Source organism: Plasmodium malariae (assembly GCF_900090045.1).
Source record: "Plasmodium malariae genome assembly, chromosome: 13".
Classification (NCBI taxonomy): Eukaryota; Apicomplexa; class Aconoidasida; order Haemosporida; family Plasmodiidae; genus Plasmodium; species Plasmodium malariae.
In genome coordinates, this window is record NC_041787.1 from 2381625 (window position 1) to 2408454 (window position 26830).

A 26830-nucleotide genomic window follows, 5' to 3' on the forward strand; every position below is an offset into this window, starting at 1 on the left:
TTAACAAAGAAGGATTACAATTATTACTTATTGGTGGGAAAGAAGACTGGTTAAATAGATTAATAAGGACGGTAATATAATAATGGTTAAAAAATAATAGTAGGAATGCGCTCTTTAAGTATTTATCCTGGAACTTGGAATATGGTAATAAAATGGAAATAACAATCAGCTTTATAGGAATTTAAGGGTTACTATAAAATTAGCAACTGTCTAACGTAGGAGGACCTATTTCTGGATAAAATATTTGAATTATATATATGTTTGTGAGTTTTTTTGTTGTTAATACCATTTGTTGTGATAGTTAAAAATTTTTTTAAATTTCACATTCGTGTAACAATCATAATAATATTTCGTTTTATTCATGTTTTTGCATTTTTTTTTTTATTATATGTTATGTGACTAATTTTATATATATATATATATAAATATAACACACAAAAGTAGAATAATATATTATTCTTTTTAATTAAATAAATAAATATAAAAAATATTTAAAGTTTTAATTTTTATTAAATCTGCGGAAATAGATATAAAGTTAGTATGTCATGTCCCTGTTATAAATGTATATATGTTTAAATGTATAAGGTTTTTTAAGAGAAGGTATAATTTTCCAATAAAGGTGTATAGGATATGTGCTATGTTAATAGATACATAGCAATGTGTATGTATCAAATTACTACATAAAAATGTGAATGAAAATATTTTTAGGTATTATTCTGGGTTCTAAGTAGTGAGGTTCTTACATGAAAATGTCTTCGTAAAAAAGAAGTTTTGGTTAAACATGTTTTTAATTTTTTTTTATTTAAAAAAGGATGTTCCATATAAAAAAAGTTAATAAGAAAAAAAATTGGTTTTCATAAAGTAATAAATTTTTTCCAGTAAATGTTCTTTATTAAATGTTCTTCAGTATATATTCTTCAGTAAATGTTCTTTATTAAATGTTCTTCAGTATATATTCTTCAGTAAATGTTCTTCAGTATATATTCCTCAGTATATATTCCTTAGTATATATTCCTCAGTATATATTCCTTAGTATATATTCCTCAGTATATATTCTTCAGTAAATGTTCTTCAGTATATATTCTTCAGCATATATTCCTCAGTATATATTCCTCAGTATATATTCCTCAGTATATATTCCTCAGTATATATTCTTCAGCATATATTACTCAGTATATATTCTTCAGCATATATTCCTCAGTATATATTCTTCAGCATATATTCTTTAGTATATATTCTTCAGTATATATTCTTTAGTATATATTCTTCAGTATATATATCTCCTTAACATTTTGTTGTTAAGTTGATAAAAAAGTTTTTTTTTTATATTTTTATGATTGCGATCGTGAAAGTATTAAAAAAAGCACAAAGTGCAAGTTTTAAAGATCAATATTTTTCTTTTTCTTTTAATAATGTTTATATCAATTTTTATTTTTTTTATTATTTATCCTTATTATATAGAATTTTATAATTTTTACACTTCAATGATTAGACTAATAAATAAAGTAATTAAAACAAGCATGTAAGTACAAGTTTTTAAAGATCAAATATTTTCATATTTCTTTTAATAAAAATTTCCTACAATAAATATATGTTATCATTAAATTCATATTTCTATAGAAGTCCATAAAAAAAATTATAAACATTATTTACTATTTTACAATTAAAGCACTAAGTAATATTTTGTATGTTTGAGTTGAAATAAAAGTTTAAACATATTATACTTATATGATTTTAGTTCATAAGTGTTTCGAAAAACGTAAGTGAAAGTGTTAAAGATCAATATTTTTTACTTTTGTTTTTAATAGTTTTTTTTTTATTGTGGAATTCATAATTTTTAAAATGCTAGTTTTCTCTGTGTAAAAAGCTAGTAGAAAAGAAAAGAGATTCATAATATTGCAAGTACAGGTAATATTTGCTATGTTTTAAGTTTATATAAAAGTTTATACATATTATACTTATATGGTTTTATTAGTCCATAAAGGTTTCAAAAAATCTATATAAGTGCCAGTTTTAAAGATCGATATTTTCCTATTGCTTAAAATAATATAGTTTTTGTATTATTTTTGAATTTTTATTATGATGATATACATATATTATATGTATGTGTTAAATATATACAGTTTTTTGTAAAGGTAATATATATAAGTAGTATGCTTTAATTTAATACGTTTTTTTTATATGTATTTATATAAGTGCATAGTTTTTAATAATGCGTTTTTTTTCTAAGTATATATGTAAGTAAAAACCTTAACATACATGGTACCCTACTTTTATTATTATATAGTAAAATACGTGTATACATATATATATATATATATTTATATAGCAATTTTTAATATAGCGTTAATTTATTTAAAATAATTTGACTGGAAACTTATTATGATAAAGCGTTTTTTCTTAAATTCAATTTATTCTTATTGATAATTTTATTTTTGAAAATTATTTACATATATTTTTAAAAACATTTAAACTATTATCTTCATTTATCAACAACAGTTATGTTATCATATGTAACACATATAATAGTACTATGATATATTACTATAAAAAGGACAAATTTGAATAGTTTTCTTTTTGTATTCTATAAATATCTGGGTTACAATTTGAAAGTAATATAACTTTAATGTTTTACTTTTATGGGTGATTAAATAAGAAGACTGAGAATGTGAAGTACTTAATATATAGAAAAATATGCTGTATATATAATGTTAACACGGTACTTTTAATAACAAATAAAAAAACAAAGTAATAAAATAGCTATATATATAAACACATATGTGTATATATTATTTTACTAAGTAATAAAATAGCTATATATATAAATACATATTTTTATATATTATTTTGCTAAGTAATAAAATAGCTATATATATAAATACATATTTTTATATATTATTTTATCAAGGTTAATTAAACTTTATAAAATTTAAGTGAACAGAAAAAAAAGAAAAATATCTATAAAAAATAAGGAAAAATATAATACTTGTTTTTTATTGATGAATAATTCATGCAAATTTTTCGTATTTTTAGTTTTAAAATACTTTATTTATGCAAAAATTTAAATACTTGTTTTATGTACGCGTATGTCGCTTATTTGCATGCTGTATTTTATGGTTATTTTAAATAATTTTATGCATAAAAATAAGCTATGATAAAAATTGTGCATATTTATTTTACTATGTTTAAAAGATAAGAACAAGAGTTATATATATTGCGTTAATGTGTTACTTTCAGTTATTAGTGAAATACTCGGAAAATTTTATAGGAAAAAAAATCTTAACAGATGTTTTTTTGTTAGTTTTTTTAGGTGGAATAAGTTGACAATATAAATGGAAATGAAATATAGGTTATATATTTTATAATACAGCGTATTATAATTTTTTTTTAAAGGCTTTTAAAAGTTAAGAAAGAAAAAGATAAAATTTAAATTATATATAAAATACCTTCTGTAATTATGGCACATAATAACATAATTATGAAACTGCATAATGTGTTATATAACATTTATTTTTATGCAGTGTTTTGCAACTTACATATAACATTATATAATAATATTTTAAGTATTCTATGATGGCAGTAATAATAGTTAAAAATTATATACATATAAAATTCCTTATAAAATTATTATACAATAATTGTAGTGTACATATAATTAGGTTTATTGGATATGTAATAATATGTTATCACTTATTTAATCATATGTGTGACAATGAGTGAAAAAATGTAAGGTCGTTAAGATATTAACGTATATAAAAAAATTTTTTTTCGTAGTTTATTTAAAGGAGTGGAAACTAAGTGAGTTATGTAATAAAAATACTACATAATAAAAGGTAATTAAAGTAAAAATTGTTTAAGGATAATCCGATTTTTTTTTTATTTTCATGTTACATGTGTTTTTACTTTTTACTCATTATTTTTTAGTAATTAGTGTGAATTTATGAAAAATTTAGTTATGAACATTTTATTTAAAATAAAAAGTAAAAAATACTCATTTATGTGCATCATAAATATTATGCACCATGAATACATTTGAAATGAATTTGATAATTGACCGTATTTCAGTGATTTTAGGAATAAATACTTTTCCTGTAAAGTTTTTATTAATATAATATATAGTTAACTTTTTAAAAATATTTTATTGATATTATTTATATAAAATAAAAGTATATAAGTTCTATTTTATTTGCAAAATTTACATAAAGTGAAATAATAAATTTTTTTAATATTTGCTATAGAAATATTTTTTTTTTTATAAAAAAAGAATTTAGTTAAGTATGATTTTGTGTTTATCAAATATATATTATAGCCGAATTCCTTTTTAAAGATGCATTTCATGCTTTGATTTTATGTGTTAAAATTGTGTATTTTCAAAAATTTATGGTAATTTTATGGTATTATTTTTTATTTGGTTATATATTAGCATTGCTGGTAATATGTGCTTCATTGTTTTTAATATATACTAAATCGTATAATGGAATCATTAAATTCTGTTTGAGTGTATTTAAATTATTAAAAAATATTTATTTCATATATTCAACTGGTTTATAGAGTATTATTAAGGTAATATAGAGAGATGCTATATCAGTTAAGTGTGAGTGTCGAAATATATTTTTAATTCATGTGAGTAAATAACATTATTGCATTGTCTTGAAAGAACATCTTTCTAAAAAAAAAAAAAAATTTTAGAAGTATATTTTTTAATTTTTTAATTTTTTTTTAAAAAGAATATAATTTAATTATTATTTGTTATTTTTATATAGTACAATATATAAATGAAATAAGCGGGAAAATATTTTGATAATATAGTAATATATGTTAATAATTATATTTGTTAAGTCAACTTATTTTTAATATTAATTGTATGCAGCTATTTAATACTGTGCTAATGTTATAAGAATAAACAAAAAATACGCATTAAACTTTTTTAATTTTCCGAGTAAAAAACAAAACAAAGAAGTTTTATAATATGTCATGCATCACAAGTATAATTGTATAGAACAAAATCAAAATTTTCATACTTAATCATAATATTTGTAGAATATATTTTTACATATTATATATTATACGACGACGTTATTATCTCTATAATCTCTTACATTATTCCCTATATATTATACAAAGTGTTTATTTTATATGATATTAATTCTACTATTATAGCATAATATAAAAAGGAATTGTTCAAATTAAATTGTGATAATTAGAATTAGTATTTTTAAAGCTAATAAGAATAATATAATGTACAGATTATATGTTGTTAAATTATATATTTTTATGTATCTATAAATAATAAACTCATTTTATATGGGTGAATTTTTTATATTTTAAATTGCAGAGTAAAGCTATCAAGGGGGAATTAATAACTATGTCATGTTTTCATATATCAGCGAAAAGTTCTATTAAATTAAAATAATATTTTATGAATGATTATTATATCTTTCTTATTTAGATACATACAAAAAAAAGAAAAAAACTGTTCAGAATATTATTTTATAAACTTGAGTATTTAAAAATTTTCATAATTCCTTTTTTTTGTTTTGTGAATATTTTTTATAATAATATTTTAGGAGATTTAACTTCTTATAAAATGCGTAAATAATTTGATAAGGTGTATATATAATAGTAGTAGCTATATTTATTGTGGTATCAGTAGCTATATTTTACTATATGTTTTTAAATTTTTTAGAAAATCTTTGTAAAAAGAAAAGAAATATTGTACTAAAAATAAAAAAAATTTAAGCTCATCTAAAATAAACAATGGAAGAAATAGCAATGACATTTTTTTACATTGTTTTACATTTGTAACGAATGAATAAATAAAAACATATGGAATATATATATTAATGTTCAATCTCTATAATTATTTTGAAAGTAATATGTTTAATTTTTTTTAATTTGCTATTTTTGTATTAGTGCAGAAGTCAAAAAAATATGATCGTTTCTATTGCTTTCTTAATGGCTCCAAATTTTGTGGTTAAGGTGAAGTGAGAGAAGAAGAAAGTACACTGCATAATTATTTTATAAGTTTCCGTTTTATTGAAAGTAAAATATAGATACTTTCATTGATAAAAATATAATGTGTTAATAGTTGATTAAACACAATAAATAATAAATTATATAAAGGATGTTATATTCATTTTAATATTGGTCCGTATATATATATATATATAGATATACAAGGATTTTTTTAAATGTAGAGAATATTTTTTTATGTGATGGATGCCCCCCAAAAGTAATCGAAATTAAAAGTGATATATAGTTTGAAATTTCACAAGAATAAATTTGTGTTGGTAGTAAATTATAACTTAATTGATTACTACGTTATACACATTTTAGAAAGAACAAAGAAAATGGCTAAAACATCATATAGAGGAATAATACTAATAATTTATCTAATAACCTATTGCTTCATAAATATGTAATAAACTATTATGGGATACTTTTTATATATTTCATTATTAACTGTGGTACAGTGCTTATTGATATATTTTTTCATGTTCTTCCTTTTTTATAAGGTAAATATAAATAGTTCCTTATATGTTATAGTGCATTATGTTACTTTATATATAACTTTGTTTCCATAAAAGGATAAAATTATGCATTATATGAATTAAATATATATATTATTTATTTATACATAATATCATTCCATTTTAGTCATGGTTTCATAAGAAAATAAACAAGAAAAAAAATATCAATTATAATATATGTGAAGAATATATGAATGAACTAGTGCGTGCATGCATGTATCATGTTTCAAAATATGCCAACACAAATTAAAGAAAAAGTGGATTAAATGTAGGTTATCATTTTATATATGATATTTACCTTGTGTCAGTGACACATTAAACATTAAATGAATAGTAACATAATAATGAAAGTATATAAAATGAGTTTTATATAAAGTTCCATTAAATATAAAAAAAAAATTATATTTAATAAAATTGAAAAGTTCTTAAATTTTTATGAGACAATAGGCACTATGTATTAAAGAAAATTTTAATATATAGATCATACTTTAAGTTCATAAATATGTATCATAATGTAAATTCATATTCATCTTTTTATTAATTATTAAAACAGTTTAAATATTATTTTTTCATAAATTCTCACCTATTGAATGGATCAAGAAATGGACACTCTCATGTATAATACATTTATCTTGATATATAAAGATCTTCTTTTATTATATCTATCTATATACATATAAAGTAATATAATATAGTGGAATAACAGAATAATATTATAATTATTAATTTCTTTTCTACCATTTTTGTAAATGAAATATTAAATCTTAAATATTATAATTTGCGTTCCCTTTTTCAGTTTAATAATATTTTTCGTTAGCAATTACTAAGTAATTTTTGTTATATGATTATAATAATGTATTATGGTTATAATTATTTTAAAATAGTAATTCTGTTGAATAACACAGAGAACAATAATATAAGGATATACATATTATATTATTGTTACGAAATATATTTTTCATATAACATTGTCAATTTAATTTAATATTATATGTTTTTTTTTTTTTTTTTTATATATATGTTATTATTAGTATGTGTTTCTAAAACAACAAAATAATGTTATGAATTTGTTCTAAGACATTTTCATCCTACAAAAGAATGTATGAATAATTTTTGTGACGCTTAACAATATTATTCAATTTATTAACAAATAATATTCTACATATATAGTTTATATTTGTACATATATTTCGATAGAAATGTTCTTGAAATTATTTCTTCTATTGTGCATAATGGATATTTACCAATTTTATTATTATTATTAATTTTAATTTTAATATTTTTCTCTTTTTATTTTAATACATAAAAATATAAATTTATATTTATATGAATTAAATATGAATAGATATTAAATAAGCGATTTCTTAAATATATATTATCAGTATTTAAATATGTATTTCAAGATATAAATAGTATATAATACTATAAAGATTTGTTACAGGAATAAAGCATTAAAATTTATCATATTTTTTTAAATATAAAAATTTTCATAAGTAATGTAATACGAAAAAGATAAAATTTATTTCGAAAAACGTATTAGATTTTATGAATAAATTAATTTTTAGTTATTATGAATTATCTTATAGCTTGTATAATAGAATTTTTTTTCATTTATTCCTATAAATTTTAGCGTTTAATTCTAATAGATTTTTTATAATATATAATTTTTATAAAATATTAGAAGTAATAGTAAGAAAAAGTCATTGAAACAAATAATTAAAAGACTCCACAGTACACATAAATATATATAATATCCACATTTTATTACTTTTCATATTTTAAATAACATTTTCGAAAATTTTCGAAATAATATTTTTTTTCAAGACTTTTAATGATCATATTTTATTTAATTTATATACTGTTAAATAATTAATTTATATATTTTGTATATTTATGAATAAACTCTTGTTAAACTATTTTAAGTTATGTTAACTTTTTGTAAATGGCATTATAATAAATATTTTAAATTACAATTTTGAAGTTATATTGTACTTATATATATATTTGGATTTGTTGAAAGTATGTTTCAGTTAGAATTTAAAGAAATGTTAAAATTAATAATAAAGAAATTCAATAAAAATAGCTTCTTCCCTATCGGGTTTTATATTAATATACATTATTGTTAATTTTTTCATTACAAAATATATAAGAATATTAAAATATAATATTAAAGATCTCTAACATGGAAAAAAAAATTATGTCTCTACTTTTTATTAATATTGCTATGTTTATCCTTCTAACTTGGATAAGTCATTTTTACAATGACGTAATAGTATGATATTATTACTTAAGGATACATTTATTATTCATATATTTAATGTTTTATTTTTATAGTATAATACTACATTTTATAATGAAATTATTTATTGTTTTAAACAATAAATATTTACTTTGTTTTTTAGAGTACTCAAAACAAATTTTTTTATCAGCACTACGACCTTGATAGAAAATTTCATAAAAGATCATATCGATTACTATCAAATGATAAACAGGATGTGGCTTCATATATAAATGAAGAGATACCAAATAATGTAGAGTACCCAAACATATATATACATAATAATGAATCAGCAGACAAGGGAAAAAACAAACAACTTAATGATGTTTCACTGAATATTTTGGAAGGTTATAAACTTGCTAAAAAAGATAATTTCCCTGTATATAGAAGAATAAATTCACGTTTTCCAAAAAAAATATTAGGTGGCGACATATGTTATAAAAATAATCTTATGAAAGATATATATATTGATGTTAAGTCTTTAAGAAAAAGGGTGAATAAAAAAAGAGGTATGCTTTCTAGTTTATTTGATAAATGTCCATTAGTTAAAATGATGGTGTGTTTATCATTATTGATGTTTATTTTTGTACTTATTAATTGTATAATGTTAAACAGTTTCATTATTTTTAAAGTAGTTGGAGTAATTGCATTATCTCTATTAATACTTGAATACGCACTTTTTAAGGTCTTCAATAAAATGAAAGAAAACGAAAATTTAATAAATACGCATTACGAAATTGATAATAAGAAACATTTTACTTTCAATAAAGAAGACTTTTATAACAATTATGATTTTTTATTTCTTTAATGATACAGATAAATAAGGAACGCTACTTTAGTTGCTTAAGCTTAATGTATACACTTATTGTGAGTACAATTATTTATTTGCAATGGTAAAAATGTATTCTTTTAATTTTTTTGTGAATTTAAATGTTTTACATTTTTTTAATTTTGTATTTTATTTATGTATTGTGTCATTATAACACAGTACTATTGCTTCATATATATTTATGTGCTATTATATAGATTTTTATGAATTATTATATATGTATACACGTAAAAAGTAAGATATAAAATCGCAATTTATATAATTCTATTGAAGTCATGCATCAGTATATATTATTAACTACAAAAAGTAGTTTTTTTTTTTTTTTTTTTTTTGTCATGTTTCCGTTTAAAATTATTTTTTTGTTTTAATTTAAAATTAAATGTGTTTTACTAATTAGCATTTGAAGTAAATAAATGTAATTTACTGATATATTTTATTTTCGTTTATTTTATTATATTTGTTTTGTTTTGTTAATATTTGCTTAAATATGCGTAACAACTAAACCATAGCTTGCATAATTGTTAGTATCGTACATTTAATTTTACTTAAAATATGAATTCATTTTGTAAGATATAAGAATAATTAAAAGAAAAGTTAACAAATAAAACTTAATAAATTAGCTCAAATTAGAAATTTGACACAATATACATGAAATTTATTTTAAATTAATTTTTTTTTGTTGTCTTTTTATTATTATAAAATAAAATGTTTAATGAATAATTAGAATGTTAAGTAAAACACAAAAGGGTATCCAACATTTAAGACATTTCTAATAGTAAAAGATAAAGGTTAATGAGATTTTTTGTTTATTATAATAATTTTATTCTGATTTAATCTGTAAATGAGTTACTAATTCCATTACATGTTACAAATTTTGTATACATTAGAATTTCTGGTTAATATGAGATTCAATTATGTATACATAACATACAATGTTACTTTTATTTCTTTTATTATATTTTTTTATTTTGTTTTTGAATATATCCTATTATTAATATATAGTAGTTAAAAGTGCTTATTGTATTAATATAAGTTATGTATAATTTTTGATACATTCACTAAGTTATACATTTTATGATAGGTACATTAATTTGACTTTTTTAATTTTTTTTTTGAACTTGATTTTAGATAAATATATGAATAGTTATATGCATTGTGAATTCGTTAAATAAGTTCTGAACATGACAGATTAATTAGAAAAAATAAATGTTAACAAAATACTCAAATTTAATGGAAAATATGAATTTATAAAAAAGCAACCGCATTTAAGTTTAAATGTTTTTCATTTGCATGGTTGTGTAAAATATGTATGTTCGTGAACATATATTTTAGTAGACATATTAATAGCAATGGCATAGTTGGAAATATGTAATAGCTTTCTAATAATGATTACTTAAAAATTATTACATAATGAAACAATAGATATACGAGATTTGCGCATAAAAGTTATAAAATATACTTCCATTTATTTTTAAACAAAACACTGAAATAAAAAAAGTAAAATATTCCATTATTATTATAACATTAACAATAATATCATTTAAAATAAACATGAACTATAATTGTAGAGAGAATATTCATAAGAAATATGCATTACAAGTGACTTTATGAGTGCAGGTAGGCAAAAAATATTAAGGGGATAATATATACATATTTCAAAATAATATGCGTTTATGATATAAAACGTCTTCTGGAGAACAAATTAAGTATATCACGCGAAGGTGTAAATTATTTTTATGTAAATTTTTCATTTTATTAAATTTTTATAATAAACTAATTTAAATTAACATGTATATTATTTACTATATATAAGATTCAAAAAATATTTTTGGAAAAAATTGATTACTTCTAATAAGAAATATCTCATAGAGTCACATGCAAATTTAGAAAACATTTATTAAATTGAAGCTTATAAGTTCATATAATTTGTATAATTCTATATTCTTCATTATAAGTTGTATTAATTATTGAGGTGTACTGGCGCATCTTTTTATATAAATACAAAATTGTAATATTTCACAATGTATGAATATTCAAATAGTTGAAGCGTTGTAAGTCCCACCAAAAGAATATTTCCAAATATATATATATCGTGATATAGAAAAATAATTATCTTATTTTTTTTTAATATTTTAGTGCAATATGATTACATTATATACACATTAAAAATTTTAATTTTTTTTTTCTATTTTATTTTTATTTAACAGTCTTTTAGAAGATTGATTTGGATTAACAAATTAGTATCAAATTATTATTATGTAATTAAAACAATACTATTTAATATATAATTATTTTATAATTATCTAGTCACCTAATGTAAGAAGAGTAAGGTACAAAAATAATGGATTATATTTATCTGTGCTTTCATAGATATATTTTACAGTAAATATAATTTATTTTATTTACATTAGTTGTATAAAATAGTTACAATTAAAAATATGGTTTGGGCTACTATTCACGCATAAACCAATAAAACTTTAATACAACTTTGATTTTGCTAAATTTTATTATTATTATATAATATTTTATATGTTATCATTAAATTTTTCTAAACTCTATGTTATTTTATGCAAAATTAGTTTTTATTGGGAATTTTTTTTTAAAATTAGTATAATTACTAAAAATGTTTTTTCACAAAATATACTTTTCCATTTTTATTACTTTTTTCATTTATTATTATTTCTCTAGAAATTATAAACTTATATTTTTCTTATCAGAAAAGAAAAATATAAATAACTGAATTGTTTAATAATTTTTTTTAAATTAATGATAAATAAAATGTATAGTTTTAAATAATATCATTATTCTATTTATAATAATAATGATACATATATATATGTAATCGCTAATTTGGATTATGCTTTTTTATAATATAAAATACTGTAAGGTTAATATAATTATAGAAAGCAAACATAAAATATTTAATATATATAAAAGTTGCATAAAGGGTAAGTAAATGCTAAATTTTAACTTAAAGAGTCTGCAATGAATATAATTTTTTTTCGTTTTGTTTTTTTTTCCATCCCATCATTTTAATTATATTGTATATAACACTTTACATTTTTTAATTTTAAAATAAAGCTTAACATTAATAATATCTTCAAATAGATATGATCATTATTAGGAAGTTCAGCATAAAAAAATGAATGACTATATTCCTAATGTGTGTTGTCGCATCTATGCTTACTCTCATTTTTTATTATTATAAATATAAAATACAAAAACTGTTAGAATAAAAAAATCCATTTTATATTTTTTTACATTTTTTCTGAAAGGCACTAATAATAAAAATTTAGAATTATTGTTCTAGACAATATATATATACATATATATTTTTTTTTTTTTTGAACTTCATTTAACAAAATTAACTCTATCGATAATTTTTTCAATTAGAGCTTTTTTTTTGTAAATAATTATATATTAAATATATACTAAAATGCTATTAAAATTACCTTTTCTTTTTAATATTATCATATTTGTACTTCAAATTTGAAATTTAATATTAAAAAAATTAATAGTTAATAGATACCCCATGTTGTCACTTCTTCGTGAATAAGAAATGAACTTTTTAACTATCCAAAATTATTTTAACATTGATTAAATCCATTATGAATAGAAAAATGAAATTTTTTATTTTAGCAAAAATTAGTATATTTACTCTTTTTGTTAGTATAAGTTCTTATTGCAGTAATGCTGTATAATCATAATATTTCTTAAAAACTTCTCTATAATTTTTTGTGCTTAGTCTTATATACACGAATAAGAACAATTTTTCAGTGAATAAATAAAACTATCACATTATAAATAATGAAAATATTTCCTTTTATTTATTAATTATTTCATTCTTTTCTGTATCTTCTCATTTTCCTTCATTTTTTCTTTAACCTTTCCCTTTTTTATTTTTCCTTTTTGTTCCATTTTTCCTTACTTTTGTGCTTTTCATACACCCTTTCACTTTTACTCACAATTAATTCTCCATTGTCTTTTTTATTGTACTCTTTTTTGTTTTTTCTCCTTTCTTCTTTTGCATTATACTGTTTTTCCCTTTCTTTTTTCTTTCCACTGCTTTTCTTTTTTTTGTATATTTAGAAATTCCTCCTTATTATATTCTACACCTGCATTTCCTGTTCCATCTTGTTCACGTTCCATTTCGTCCATGTTTGTGTAAGCTTCAAGTAATTTCATTTATATATTTGTGTTATCCTTTTTGTTCTAGTCAGAATAATTTGATCTACTCTATTTTTCCTCTTCGTATACTTTTTTCTTATCTTTGTTAATGTAATAATTGTCTTATCTTTATTTTAAATATATTATCCTTTGAATATAACTCTTTAGATTAAAAGTCTCATAATTTTTTATCTCATATCTATAAAAAAAAATATAAAGATATTCCTATATTCGTATTTTTTTTTCTAAATTTAATATAACATTGAAGTGGATCTATTTTCTAAAATATACTTCTTCACTTATGAAGAAATATAGATAGTGTACTTCAATAAAACATTATCTTCATTACTTCGTTAGTTCATCATTTCTATAAATAACTGTTTTTATATTTTATTCTTTTTGTTGACATTATGAGTCATCAAATGGGTCAATTATATTGAATATCATGGGTATATCATAATCATACTCCTTTTGCATATTTTAAAAGAATACTCTGCTCTTGTTGGAAACTTCCTTATCCGCCTTTTTACCATTTTGTGTGTTAAATTTATCATTTAGCTTTTTGTTCGAATATATTATTATATTATTTTACCCCCATAGTCACAGTCATCGTGTTGTTGTTTTTTTCGGTATATATTATTTTATTCTGAATTTCCTTTCTATATATATTTTTTACTAAATACTTTTCATATTCATAAATTTTCTCAGTAAATGAATGGCTAAATTTAAGATTTATACTTTTAAAGAAACTTTTTTTTTAAATTTGATGTCTTAATGTCTTGCTTCGCTTTCTTGCTTCAGAATTTTTTTTCTTTCCATTATTATCATCATCTTATATAGCATTTTGATATTAATAAATATCTATATTCAGATTTAATGAATCTATTATTTTTTCAATTTTTATTCAAACTTTTCTTTATATGTCTTTGTTGAATTTTCATAAGAATAGTTAATTCTTTGCTAATCAATTATATTATTTGTTCTATTCTTTTTTTTTAGTATTCTCTTTTCTCCCTTTCTTGTCGTTTTTCTCTTTCCATTTTTCACCATTTCATTGTTAGTCATCTCCATATTCTGTGTTAATCTTTAGACATACATTTTCCTTCTCTCTTTCTTTCTGATTAGATGTATTAAAAAATTTTTAATAACTTTCTATAGGATTCAAATATATTATAGGAATATTCTCATCAAATTTAATTTTAAGATATGCGATAATATAATTTTCCAAATTTATATAATCATTTTTTTTAAAGAAAAACACAACGCCATTAATACATATTGGTATGAGGAATATTTGCTTTCGGATATCCTCAAATATGTTTGGGAAATTATTTTTTTTTTTTTGTTAATAGTCTTTTTACCTTTTTTTTTTTTCTGACAGAGCTAATTTCAAAAATGATGTAACATCATTCATGGGTGCTTTATCATTTAATAATTGTAAAATGTAGCCTATATACAAGATTTTGTATTTTAAATTAAACTTGTTTAAAAAGTTCTTTTCTCAAATTTTCTGTTAGTTTCATGATTTTTTGTGTTATTCATATATATATTATTTTTTTTTTTTTTTACTAATGCATATTATATGTTTATTATACATTTTTGATTTTGTGTTTCTTATATTTAATTTTCTTTCAGAGTTGTTTTTATAAACATATATTAATTTCTTCTTCTTCTTCTTCTTCTTCTTCTTCTTCTTCTTCTTCTTCTTCTTCTTCTTCTTCTTCTTCTTCTTCTTCTTCTTCTTCTTCTTCTTCTTCTTCTTCTTCTTCTTCTTCTTCTTCTTCTTCTTCTTCTTCTTCTTCTTCTTCTTCTTCTTCTTCTTCTTCTTCTTCTTCTTCTTCTTCTTCTTCTTCTTCTTCTTCTTCTTCTTCTTCTTCTTCTTCTTCTTCTTCTTCTTCTTCTTCTTCTTCTTCTTCTTCTTCTTCTTCTTCTTCTTCTTCTTCTTCTTCTTCTTCTTCTTCTTCTTCTTCTTCTTCTTCTTCTTCTTCTTCTTCTTCTTTTTTTTTTTTTTTTTTTTTTTTATAATCTTTATATTCATTATTTTCATGTTCATCTAAATTTTCATTTTTTTAAATTTTATACATGTCTTTCTTCTTTTCTCTAATATTTAGTATATATATAATATAGTAAAACAGGCTGTTTCCGTTTCTATAGGTACAATTTTTTTTCCAGTTCTTTGTTTTGTTCTGTTAATATTTTTAATGTGTTTGATGCTTTCTACTACTTCATCATTTTTCTTATCTTTCTCTTCTTTAATTCCATTTTCACCTTGCTCAATAAAATTGTTTACAAGCTTTGAACTTTCGGGTACGTCCACTCTAGGATAAACGAAGGACATTACTATATTTATCTTCTAAAATTTGTTAGATACCTTTTTATTGTTGATCAAATTTTTATAAATGTAAATAATATCTTTACACTTTTATTCCTTACTATTGAACGAGTGTAAAATATACATCGTTTCATATCCTGTTTTAAGTACACATTTTTTAGGGTAACATGAAATATTTCAAAATTTTATGTTTTCTTCTTTCTTTTTTTTTCGGATTCCAAAGGGAAATATAAATTTCTTTTACTTGTTCTCGTACTAAGTAAGCTTGTGAATGAATTTTTTTTTTTTAATGTAAATAACTTCCATGTCTATATATCTTTTTCTAATTAATATTGGAGAGCTTATTCCCTTTGAAGGGAAATTTATAGGAAAAACAAAAAAAAGGAAAAAATTAATATGTTTAGTAGCACATGAGAACAACAACAACATTGATGACAGGAAAGAACTGTAGACAAAAAATAAGAGACATTTCAAGTAGGACAAACAAAAATAGAAGTTCGTATTAGAAATAACAGCTTGAATCATGATGGGAATTACATTATCCTCTTAATGTTGAACGTTTAACTTTAACGTATTATTAGATAATGTTGTTTCTAAAAATTTTATATTATACATAAGAACAAGAACTGAGTTATTTGATTCTATATAAAATTTATTAACCGAATAAATGAAAATTGGTAATTCGTTTGACAGAGTGGTAAAGGTGTTAATGTGATATTTATACTTAATTTTTATGATATGTTCTTTTTACATATAAGTAATTACATTTTTAAAAATGTACTATGATAAAAGCAGTTTTTATAGTAGAACATGTACAAAAGTCTTATACATTTAAAATAAATAAATCTTCTCAGCATTATATTTTCATTTTTACAACGATGTGTATATAATGTATAATTTTGATTTGTAAACAAATAAATATAATTTTAAAACTCTTTCTTTTTATAATTCCATGTGTATGTGGAATTTCTAAATGATTTATATCTTATGTTTGCTCATCCACGATTAATCCAAACTTCACTTCGGTATTTTCTTATATAATAATGATTTTAAACAGTTTTATATTAAAAAAAAATTGGGTCACATTCTATATCAAATCTGCAGCAACTTGCATTAAATGGTAAACTTTTCTTATATATTTTAATTTTTTTTAAAAAAAATTCAATATTACAAAGACAGGTGCTTACACTTCGGGGGAAAACTGTTATCATAATTCCTTCTTTTCCGAATTTTTCTAACTTACTACGATCTTTCTATTCATCAGATACTTTAAATGAATAATTTACAAAAAAATCTGAATTGTTAGTAATATAGAACTGATTTTCACATTCAAATTTATGTGATGGATAAAATACATTCGTTCTATAATGAAAACAATATATAGAAATAAAAATTTACTTGTTATATACAAATCATTTTTAACATTTGTGCATTTATGATGAATTACAAATTCTTTTTCAGAAGATACATATATATTTTCCATATAAATTATTTTAAATATATATTTTGAATTTTTAAGTATCAAAAAATTACTACTATCCATTAGTAATTTGTCATATTTGTACTCTATTTTTTCTGCTTTAACAGAAACACCGTATCGATTATTATTTATTAGTTTAAAAGGTAGTGTAGTGGAATTGATTACAATAATATAATCAATTTTTGTAAACTGTTTGAAATAATAATTTCAGGTGATATTCTTTTTCGGAATACTACAATTATACTCCCTCTTTTATATTCTTTTTTAAGTGAACATATTACTATTTTAAAAAATAATTTAAGAAAGGACGATACGGAGACAGTAAAAGCTGCATCAGTGTCAATGTATAAATTTTCTCATTTTGGATGAATGTCTATAATTTTTTTTTTGCATATTTATTATAAGAATTGCCAGAATACAGAATATTATATATACCATCTTTTAAGTAATACAATTTATTAAAATGTTTATTCGCATATTCTTTTTTTACTATATCAATGTGAACTATCTAAATATTGGATAATTTGTCTTTACCACGTTTTCCACTTGTATGGGTGCTACTATTATAAGTATATTCATGTTCATGAGATGCATCATTTATATATAGTTCATTTTCTTTTATATTTTTGTCCACAATTCATTGTCTGCAATGTATATCTTTTCTATAATTTTATGAGATTACTTGAAGATTACATCCATTATATCGGCTGAACAGTTTTCCTGAAAATGTAAAGTAAAATAAGGTCAGAGATGTATCAAACTCGTGTAGTTAATGAAGGCACAGCTATAATTGTTTTATATCTCTTTAATGCTCCTATCAATATGAATACATACATGCTTTTATATAAATGCGTGCATCTATGCTATGCCTATACGTATGTATATATATATGTACACTAAACAGTTTTCGAATTGTTTTATTTTATCATTTTCTTTTATGTATATACACTCAACGATGCGATGTTTTACAAAATTGTATTATAGTAAAAAAAAAAAGCATAAGTCTTTAATGAAAACACTAATTTATTTGGACATATTAATATATATATATAATAGATGGTCATTTCCTTATATTTTATGAATTCTTAAGCCAGAATGCCTTTTCCTTGTATTTTTGTATAAGTTTTCATTACCTAGTACGTTGAAGCCTTTTATTTGTTGGGTATATTATATTATTAAATTTTTTTTTATATCTTTAAATAGAATTGTATTTTTATTCTTGGGGATTACATTTCTTTAATTAATTATAGTGTGGTCTCCATAAATTTTGTTTTCTATTGGAGTGAACATAGTATTAATCTACATATATGAAGAGAACCGTGCAAATATGTACACATATATATGTGTAGGAAACGTGCTATGAGTGTACCTACTAAAGTATGTATGTATAGAATTGTTTTAAAAAAGAATAGTGCAACCTATAATTTTACGCAATAACAGAAAAAAGAAATGCCTATCTGTCTATCGCTAAATTTTTTTTTTTTTTTTTTTTTCCTTTATAAATTTTATGAATTTTAAATTAGGGCTATTATGATGATTAACTGATATAACAAAGATAAAAATTCATTAAAATATTAAAAAAATATATATATATAAACAAAATGAGTGAAAAAATCATACATAAGAATAAATGAAAAATTAAATATTAAAAATATTTAAATTTATATATATGTGGATATATACCGCCATTAGACAGTAAAAAATTTTTAAAAATTTCCAGAGAGTTTTTGAAATGATAGATACGGATGATACAGAGAAATATTCTCTTTGTACTCTTCATAACATTTTACATAAGTACAGTTATAAGATTTTTAAGTTATACTACTTATCTTTAATTTGTTCCATTAATTTATATGTGCTTTCTGGTTATTATATCTCAATATTTTTAAATAACTAATATCTAATCTGGAAGGAATAAGCGTGTTTTGCTGATTTTTTTTTTAATACGAAATTTTTTTTTTTTATTCAATTCATCAACAAAAAAAAAAGAAGCAAAATACACACAAGGTAAAAAGAATCAGGAAGCTCAATGTATTATAACAATGTAATTACAGACTTACAGTTACGAGTGTTTTAAAATATGTGAGATGTTTAAAATATACAAAAAAAAAAAGAAATAAATATTTTGTTTGTTTGTTTTTTTGTTTTACACTTTTTTTTTTTTTGGATATAGCAAATATGAAAGAATGATAAGGACATTCGTTGGTAACAGGTATAAAATTTAAGATTTTGATGAAATTTACTTTTTTTATTTAATATTTTTTAATGATAAAAAGAAGTGGATACTAAATATATTGTGTACTGTTATTCCATTTTTCATGTGTGATTACGAATGAATGGATATATGACTATTGAAAAAATATTACAAATATTTTATGTGCGTTTTGGTTGAGAAAAAATGAACTTTGAAGTTCAGGAAAATTTCGGATATAAATATGAAGATAAATTAGTACAAAAATAAGTTTTACTAAAAGATTATTTTGAAAATGGATAAAAGATATTATACAAATACAAGTTACAACAGAGAAATGGAACTACGTATAATTACACGTGTACGCCAAAGTGTATATATATATATACATACACACATACATATATACATGTATACGTATAACTGTATATACACACGTTTATACATATATATTAATTGATTTATGTGAACGTGTGTATATTTACCCATTACATTTCGCTATTTTTAACATATATTTGTAATCATCAAAGGGTATGATACACCTAATCTTTACAAACTTTTAAACACTCAGAAAATGTTATTTGTGCACTCGCACGAAAATTCATATTATAAATAATGCAGTTTCACAAGTTTAATGTTTATCTACAAGGAAACTATATTTATATCTATTTAAATAATGGCGTACTAACAAATACTATTCTTCTTTAGGCACTTCTTACATATATGTGTAATATGTAACATCTTGAGATAAAGAATTCATACGTTTAATGTACTTCATAATTGCATATTTTTTTCTTTTTAAATTTATAACTAAATGTGTAAGCACCCATATGAACAAAGTATTTGCATACACACTAAAATGTTATTCACTCACACAAACACATTATATATATGCATTATTATAAACGTAAATTTATTAAATAATTTCGTTTATTTAGATTTTTATTCTATTTAACTAGATAAGTATAGAGTAATTATTACATAAATTTTAAAGATAAAATATGACAATATATACATAGTCTTTTTTACAAACTACACATTAATGTAAATGTGTAGTTAAGAGGCGCGAAGTAAATATTAATTCTGTGCAAAAATTTTATATTATTAAAAGCAAAAATAATTAACTTTCCAGATTGACATATTCTTTTCATTCTTCAATTATTTATTCCCTTTTGTTTTTTATTTAATTTTTTCTTTTTTTTTCTCCTTTTTTCTTGATTTTTGTTTTCCATTCCTTTTTTTTTTTTCCTTCTTTTTTTTTGTATTACATAAATGTTTTTAAAAATTCATATATAATCATTCGTAAAAACAAAAATAACTGAGTGAATTATTAATACGTATATTCCATTTATATAAAATTGCAGTTTTTTCAATAGTATTTTTTATTAAGTAGCAAAAATATTTTTATTTGAAAAAATATTTTTAATTTTAATTAATAGGGAAACCCCAATATTTTTAAAAGTATTATAAAGTATTACATTAATTTTTGTTCTTTTTACAATATAATGGCATTGGAAATTCTAAAAAATATTATGAAAAAATTGCATTTTATTTTACATATTTAAGTGCTTTAATTATCATATTGAACATTTTAATTTAGAAAGATTGCCCTTTACGCAAACATCCCAATAATATTTTATTTATTGCTTTTGTTTTATTAAAGATTAAAGAAATTAATATATATGTGCAAATATAACTTCTTATTTATTGAAAATTACTTATTTTATAGATTTTCATCGTGGAAATCTAGATTAACCAAATATCCACAATGACATCGAAAAAAAAAATTATTTAGATTTTCTTTTAAAATTATTTTATATAGAAAATGTTTTTTTGTTTGCTTGATTAAAATCTTTTTCAATTTAAACTTCGTATAATGACAACACATTTATGAAAATTATATATATAAATATATGATTCAGAAGCATTATGTAACAATTTTTAGTAAATCTTTTTTAAAATATAAATCTTTATTTAGCAATTTTTTTAGTTAATTTGTGTATATATATATATATATATATATATTTTTCTTTTTATTATATTAAGGCTATATATAATAAATGTGTAGCTCTTTTAAATTATTATGCTTAAGTGCTACACACAGTTGAAATTATGCATACTATATAATATTTCATTATATTTACTGAATTTAAAGAAAGATGGAATGTTCTAAACATAAGGGGGAAAAAGCAAGTAATTTAATTTTTAGATTGTTTGTATTTATTTTTATTACTACAGAATTATTATTTTCTATGGTTTTTGCCTTAGTTACACAAATACTATGCGGCTTGATATTTTTCCCATTAGTTGTATTTAGTAAAAAAGCAAGATTAACTATATTTGGTTTTTGTTTTAAATTTGCTATGTACCTTAGTAAGAAGAAAAAGAAAATTTATTGAAATGTAAAAAAGAAAGAAATATAAATATAATTAGAATAAGTTAATATATGGTTGAAAAAGTAAATAGAATAAAACATAAAAGAAAATTATAAAACCAAAAGGAAATGAAAAGTGTTACATGTGTGAAGAATATAATATATACATAGAAAAATGCTTGATATATGAGTATATATATATATATATATATATGGGTTATAAACTAAGAAAAAAAAATAGTGTAGAATATACGAAAAACTTTTAATCATTTATGCACATTATAGATGTGCCGTATATATATTGTATAAAAACGAAAATATATAAAAGTACGCATAATACATAGCCACATACATAAAAACTTACATATGTAATTACTTCTTTTTTTTCATGACAGTTTTTACCCCTCTTAATCCATTTTGGAGATTAAAAATAATAAGAAAACCTAGGAAAGGTTATAGTCCAACTGGGACTCTCTTATTTTTTAATCATTTGTCTTCACTCGATCCGTGGGTGGCTGCTGCAAGCACTTTATGGTGGTGTACAAAATTTGTTTTTAAAAGTTCATTATTTAAAATACCCATGGGAGGTCTGATATTATATTTAGCAGGGGATATTCCAATATACTTTACTCAAGGAAAAGGAGGATGGGAAGTAAAGCCAGGAGGCGTTGAAGATATTATGAAAAAATGTAAAAAGTATAAAGATTTAAATATTAGCACAGTTGTATTTCCAGAAGGTACAAGATCTCTTAATGGACAATTACAGTTATTCAAATCTGGATTTTTTAGATATGCAATTGAAAACAATTGTGAAATATTACCTTGTGCAATACATGGAACAAACAATATGTGGCCTGTTAAAGGAAAAATGTTAGACATAGGAACTGCATATGTTTCTTTTGGTGAACCCTTTTATTCAACGGAAAATATGACCGTTGATGAGCTGAAGGAAAAAACTAGAAATGCTATTTTTGAATTGATCAAAGATTTCCCAGATTATGATCCAGAGGTAATACTATAAACTTGTGGAATGAGTACACGTATTTATAGTATATGTTTTATTCTTATATATATATATATATATATATATATATATATATATATATATATATGTATAACTCTCGTGTATTATATTTTATATAATTTTTTCATTTTAAACTTTTTTCTTACCTCATTTATAGAGAGATACGTTATCAACCGAAATAACGAGAATAAGGGGCCACGGTATATAAATATTATTCCTTGAGCTTTCTAATATATTATCATACCATTTTAAAAAATTATGTTAAATAATAATACCCAATATTTCATTGTTTCTTTTTTACGTTGTTCCTATTTTTCATTATACTTCTTTTGCATTTTTGAATTTTTCTTTTTTTTTAAATATGAAAAATCGTAAACATTCATAAAATAATGAAGATTAAAATACTTTTTATTATGTTTAACTTTTTTAAAAATATACATTTTTCGTCTGAGAATATTCATTTAATTTAATCAGAAAGAAAAAAGGAATTACATATAAATAGGTACAAGTTTTTAAAAGAAAATGATCATATATGTATTATTTTTTTTCACCATAAACAAATATGTGATTATTATACTGATCCAGACAGCTAATTGAATTGAGAAAAGGTTCTTAAAAAAGTCCGTGTTATTTGTTTGTAGAAGTGTATTGTTAATTTGATTTATTCCATTTAAGTAGTACTTGATTTATTACATATTATATAGGCCTACTCAAAAGCAGCATTTACTATATAGGTTTTACGTTTTTGTGAGTTCGAGGTTTAGGGTTAATTTTTTAAAAATTTTCTTCTATTGCTATTTTGCCTTATTTTATTAGTTTATCTCTGTATTGTTCATTGTGTAATTGTTCTTTTTTTAATGAAACAAATATATATCAGTGTTTTACGAATTTTTATTAATTTTGTTATTTATATATAAAAGAAGAAATTAATTAAATAGCAAAAAACATACTGTATTAGACACATATATTCATCCTTCCTAAAACTGGTATGTAACAATAGTTAGTTTTTATTGTATGATTTTATAAATATAGAAATTAGGGTTTTTTTGCCGTTTGTTTTAAGAATTTAAATGTATTGTAGCATGTGTATATTTCATACAAAATGTTAATATTTGAAAACTTTTTCATGAAATGAAAATGTAAAAAAGTTTTTTTAGTTATATTACTTTGTCCCACCGGTCATTTTTGCTTACACGGAATTATAATAATATATTTTTATTATGATATTCAGTAGTTGTAGAAATATGAATTTTTCCATGTACTTGAAAGTTATAATTTGTTTCCATAAATTAAAAAATAAAATGAAAAAATAAAAAAGTGCAATTTAAATTTTAAAAATATTTTTTTATTTTGTAAAAGATTTTATTTCACATAAATATTATATTATATATATATATATATATATATGACAGTAATTATTTTATTAATGAATTCTTTTATAAAGAAAAGTTATTAACAAAATGTTGAATTTGAAGGTGCGTTAAGTAAATAATTTATATAGATTAATTCTGTTAAAAATGCCTTAGGTTTGTGCTACGTAAATAAATTCTAAAAGAAATACTAATAAATTATTTTCTTATTTTTTATGTCATATACCATATTAGGCAATTCACAAAGAATATATACATATAGTTGTGTGCTAATAAAAAATATTTCGTAATGCATAAGTAAATTTATCACATGATAAATAATAAGCAAGTTTCCTTTTTCTTTTATAGTGTATTATTGATAAATTTTTAGATAATCAGAACAGAGCAGATATTACACTAGACTCGGGAAGAGATAATTTGTTATCGGAAAATGAGAAGTAAACAAAAAATAGCTAATTAAAAGATATGTTTTTTGGAAATGAGTATTTTTATTCATAAAATGAAGAAAATATTGATCAGTCAGAAAATGATGAAAAGGGTGAATCTATAGGTAAAAATAATTCAAGATCTGAAGTAAACAAATTAGTTAAGAGATCCTCATGTGTTATATGTAAACCATTTGCAGCTATAGATAGTTTTTTTGAAAAGCTATTATATGGGAAATTTAGTTATACATATGAATACAGGAAATGTACTGATCCTATAGGTAAAAAAAGTTTAAAACATTCGTCAAGAATTAATAAAGCTTTAACATTTACTATACCAGGAATATTTACTTTTATGGGTATTTTATTACTTTTTTTGGTACACACATATTTAAGAAATTCATTATTTGTGAAATTATTAGGAGACAACTATGAAATATGGGGTGAAACTTTTATAAATTTCGTGAGGAATAAGGGAGGTTCATTCGTGTTATTGTTGTATGCCATATTAAGTATTTTAATTGTTATTTATACACTGGTAAATTTCTTAAAATATACAATAAAAGTAGGAGGAAATGAAGTTATATCCTAGTTATAATGAATATATTGCCTTTAGAAAGAATATTGTATCTATAATTAATGAATATGTGTTTTACTTTTAATGATATGATATACATAAAAAGGTCTTTTGTAGTCTAATTATAAATTTTGTTATATAGCAGAGATAATACACAAATATATATGTATACACGTGTGTAAAAAAATATATATTAAATATTTATAAAAATTGTTATGTATCTATATTTGTTTTAGTGCTATAATATATCTTTTCAAGGTAATTTTTCAATACAACTTAGTACATGTAAACATATATATCTATTACATTCTTCACAAAAATATGTAATTGATATATCTTAATACTAGAAATTAAAGTATCTGATTTATGTGAAAAAATTATGGGGTTATATGTTTTATGTATATATGTATTATAATAGACATGTGATTATTTAATATTATTTATAAAAGCACAAGTAATACAACTTCGCTAGGCTAGGAAAGCAGTTTATATTTTTGACAAGTATACTTTTTTTTTTTTTTTTTTTTTTTTTTTTGTCGTGGTTTAAATCATTTGAAGAATTTTTTAAAAGAATAATTATTTGTTAGCTTTAAATAAGAATGTTTCATGTTTTCCTTCATTTAGTAAAACTAAATGCATATGTTTTTTTATTTTTTTTTATTTTTCATATTTATTTCTATTTTAAATGTAAGGTTAATAAATGATCTTAGTGAAAACAAATATTATGAGTAATATGTTTCACCTCTTATTTGATATATGAATACTTTTGATGAATTTTTATTTTTATCTTAGCTTAAGTAAGAAATTATTAGTATATACTAACATCATTTTGCTTTTGAAAATGAACTATTGATAAAATATTGTTAATTTTATAATTTATAAAGCATTATTAGTATAGGGATTAACTTCAATTTAACGTTTCTTTTTTTAGCTTATTTAATTGTAATTGTTAATTCTGTTTTATAAATATTACTTAAATTAGAAAAAAAAAAAAATTTATAATAAAAAGATATTATAAATATTTCATTTTGACAGTATTGCGCAAATATATTTTTGAACCAGGTAAAGTCCAATATTAGTACATATTAAAAATCAATTACATGCTATGTTATCTCATAAGCAGTAGCGACATAATAAAAATGAATAATACATTTATAATTAAATTCATTTAAATATTGATTAATGTATAAATAAATTTTAAGGATAAATATAGTTTCACAACATCATTATATATAGGTAATAACTTATGCACT

General features: G+C 20.8%; 2 protein-coding genes and 3 pseudogenes across 2 annotated transcripts, besides 3 other annotated features; 4 read left to right on the plus strand and 1 right to left on the minus strand.

The window, feature by feature from the left end:
- Positions 1–8712: 8712 nt before the first annotated feature.
- Positions 8713–9616, plus strand: PmUG01_13056900 (Plasmodium exported protein, unknown function; the record flags this gene model as incomplete). The annotated part of the gene is made up of 2 exons (XM_029007575.1): positions 8713–8796; positions 8933–9616. The coding sequence occupies 2 exons, from the start codon at positions 8713–8715 to the stop codon at positions 9614–9616; spliced, it is 768 nt and encodes a 255-aa protein (XP_028863951.1).
- Positions 9617–13933: 4317 nt separating this feature from the next.
- On the minus strand, positions 13934–18915 carry PmUG01_13057000 (annotated as a pseudogene).
- Positions 13934–18915: a sequence feature (conserved Plasmodium protein, unknown function, pseudogene).
- Positions 18916–19348: 433 nt separating this feature from the next.
- Positions 19349–20160, plus strand: PmUG01_13057050 (annotated as a pseudogene).
- Positions 19349–20160: a sequence feature (calmodulin-like protein, pseudogene).
- Positions 20161–21966: 1806 nt separating this feature from the next.
- PmUG01_13057100 (1-acyl-sn-glycerol-3-phosphate acyltransferase, putative) lies at positions 21967–23413 on the plus strand (the record flags this gene model as incomplete). The annotated part of the gene is made up of 3 exons (XM_029007576.1): positions 21967–22180; positions 22577–23190; positions 23363–23413. The coding sequence occupies 3 exons, from the start codon at positions 21967–21969 to the stop codon at positions 23411–23413; spliced, it is 879 nt and encodes a 292-aa protein (XP_028863952.1).
- A 1510-nt stretch (positions 23414–24923) lies between these two features.
- Positions 24924–25592, plus strand: PmUG01_13057150 (annotated as a pseudogene).
- Positions 24924–25592: a sequence feature (Plasmodium exported protein, unknown function, pseudogene).
- Positions 25593–26830: the final 1238 nt, after the last annotated feature.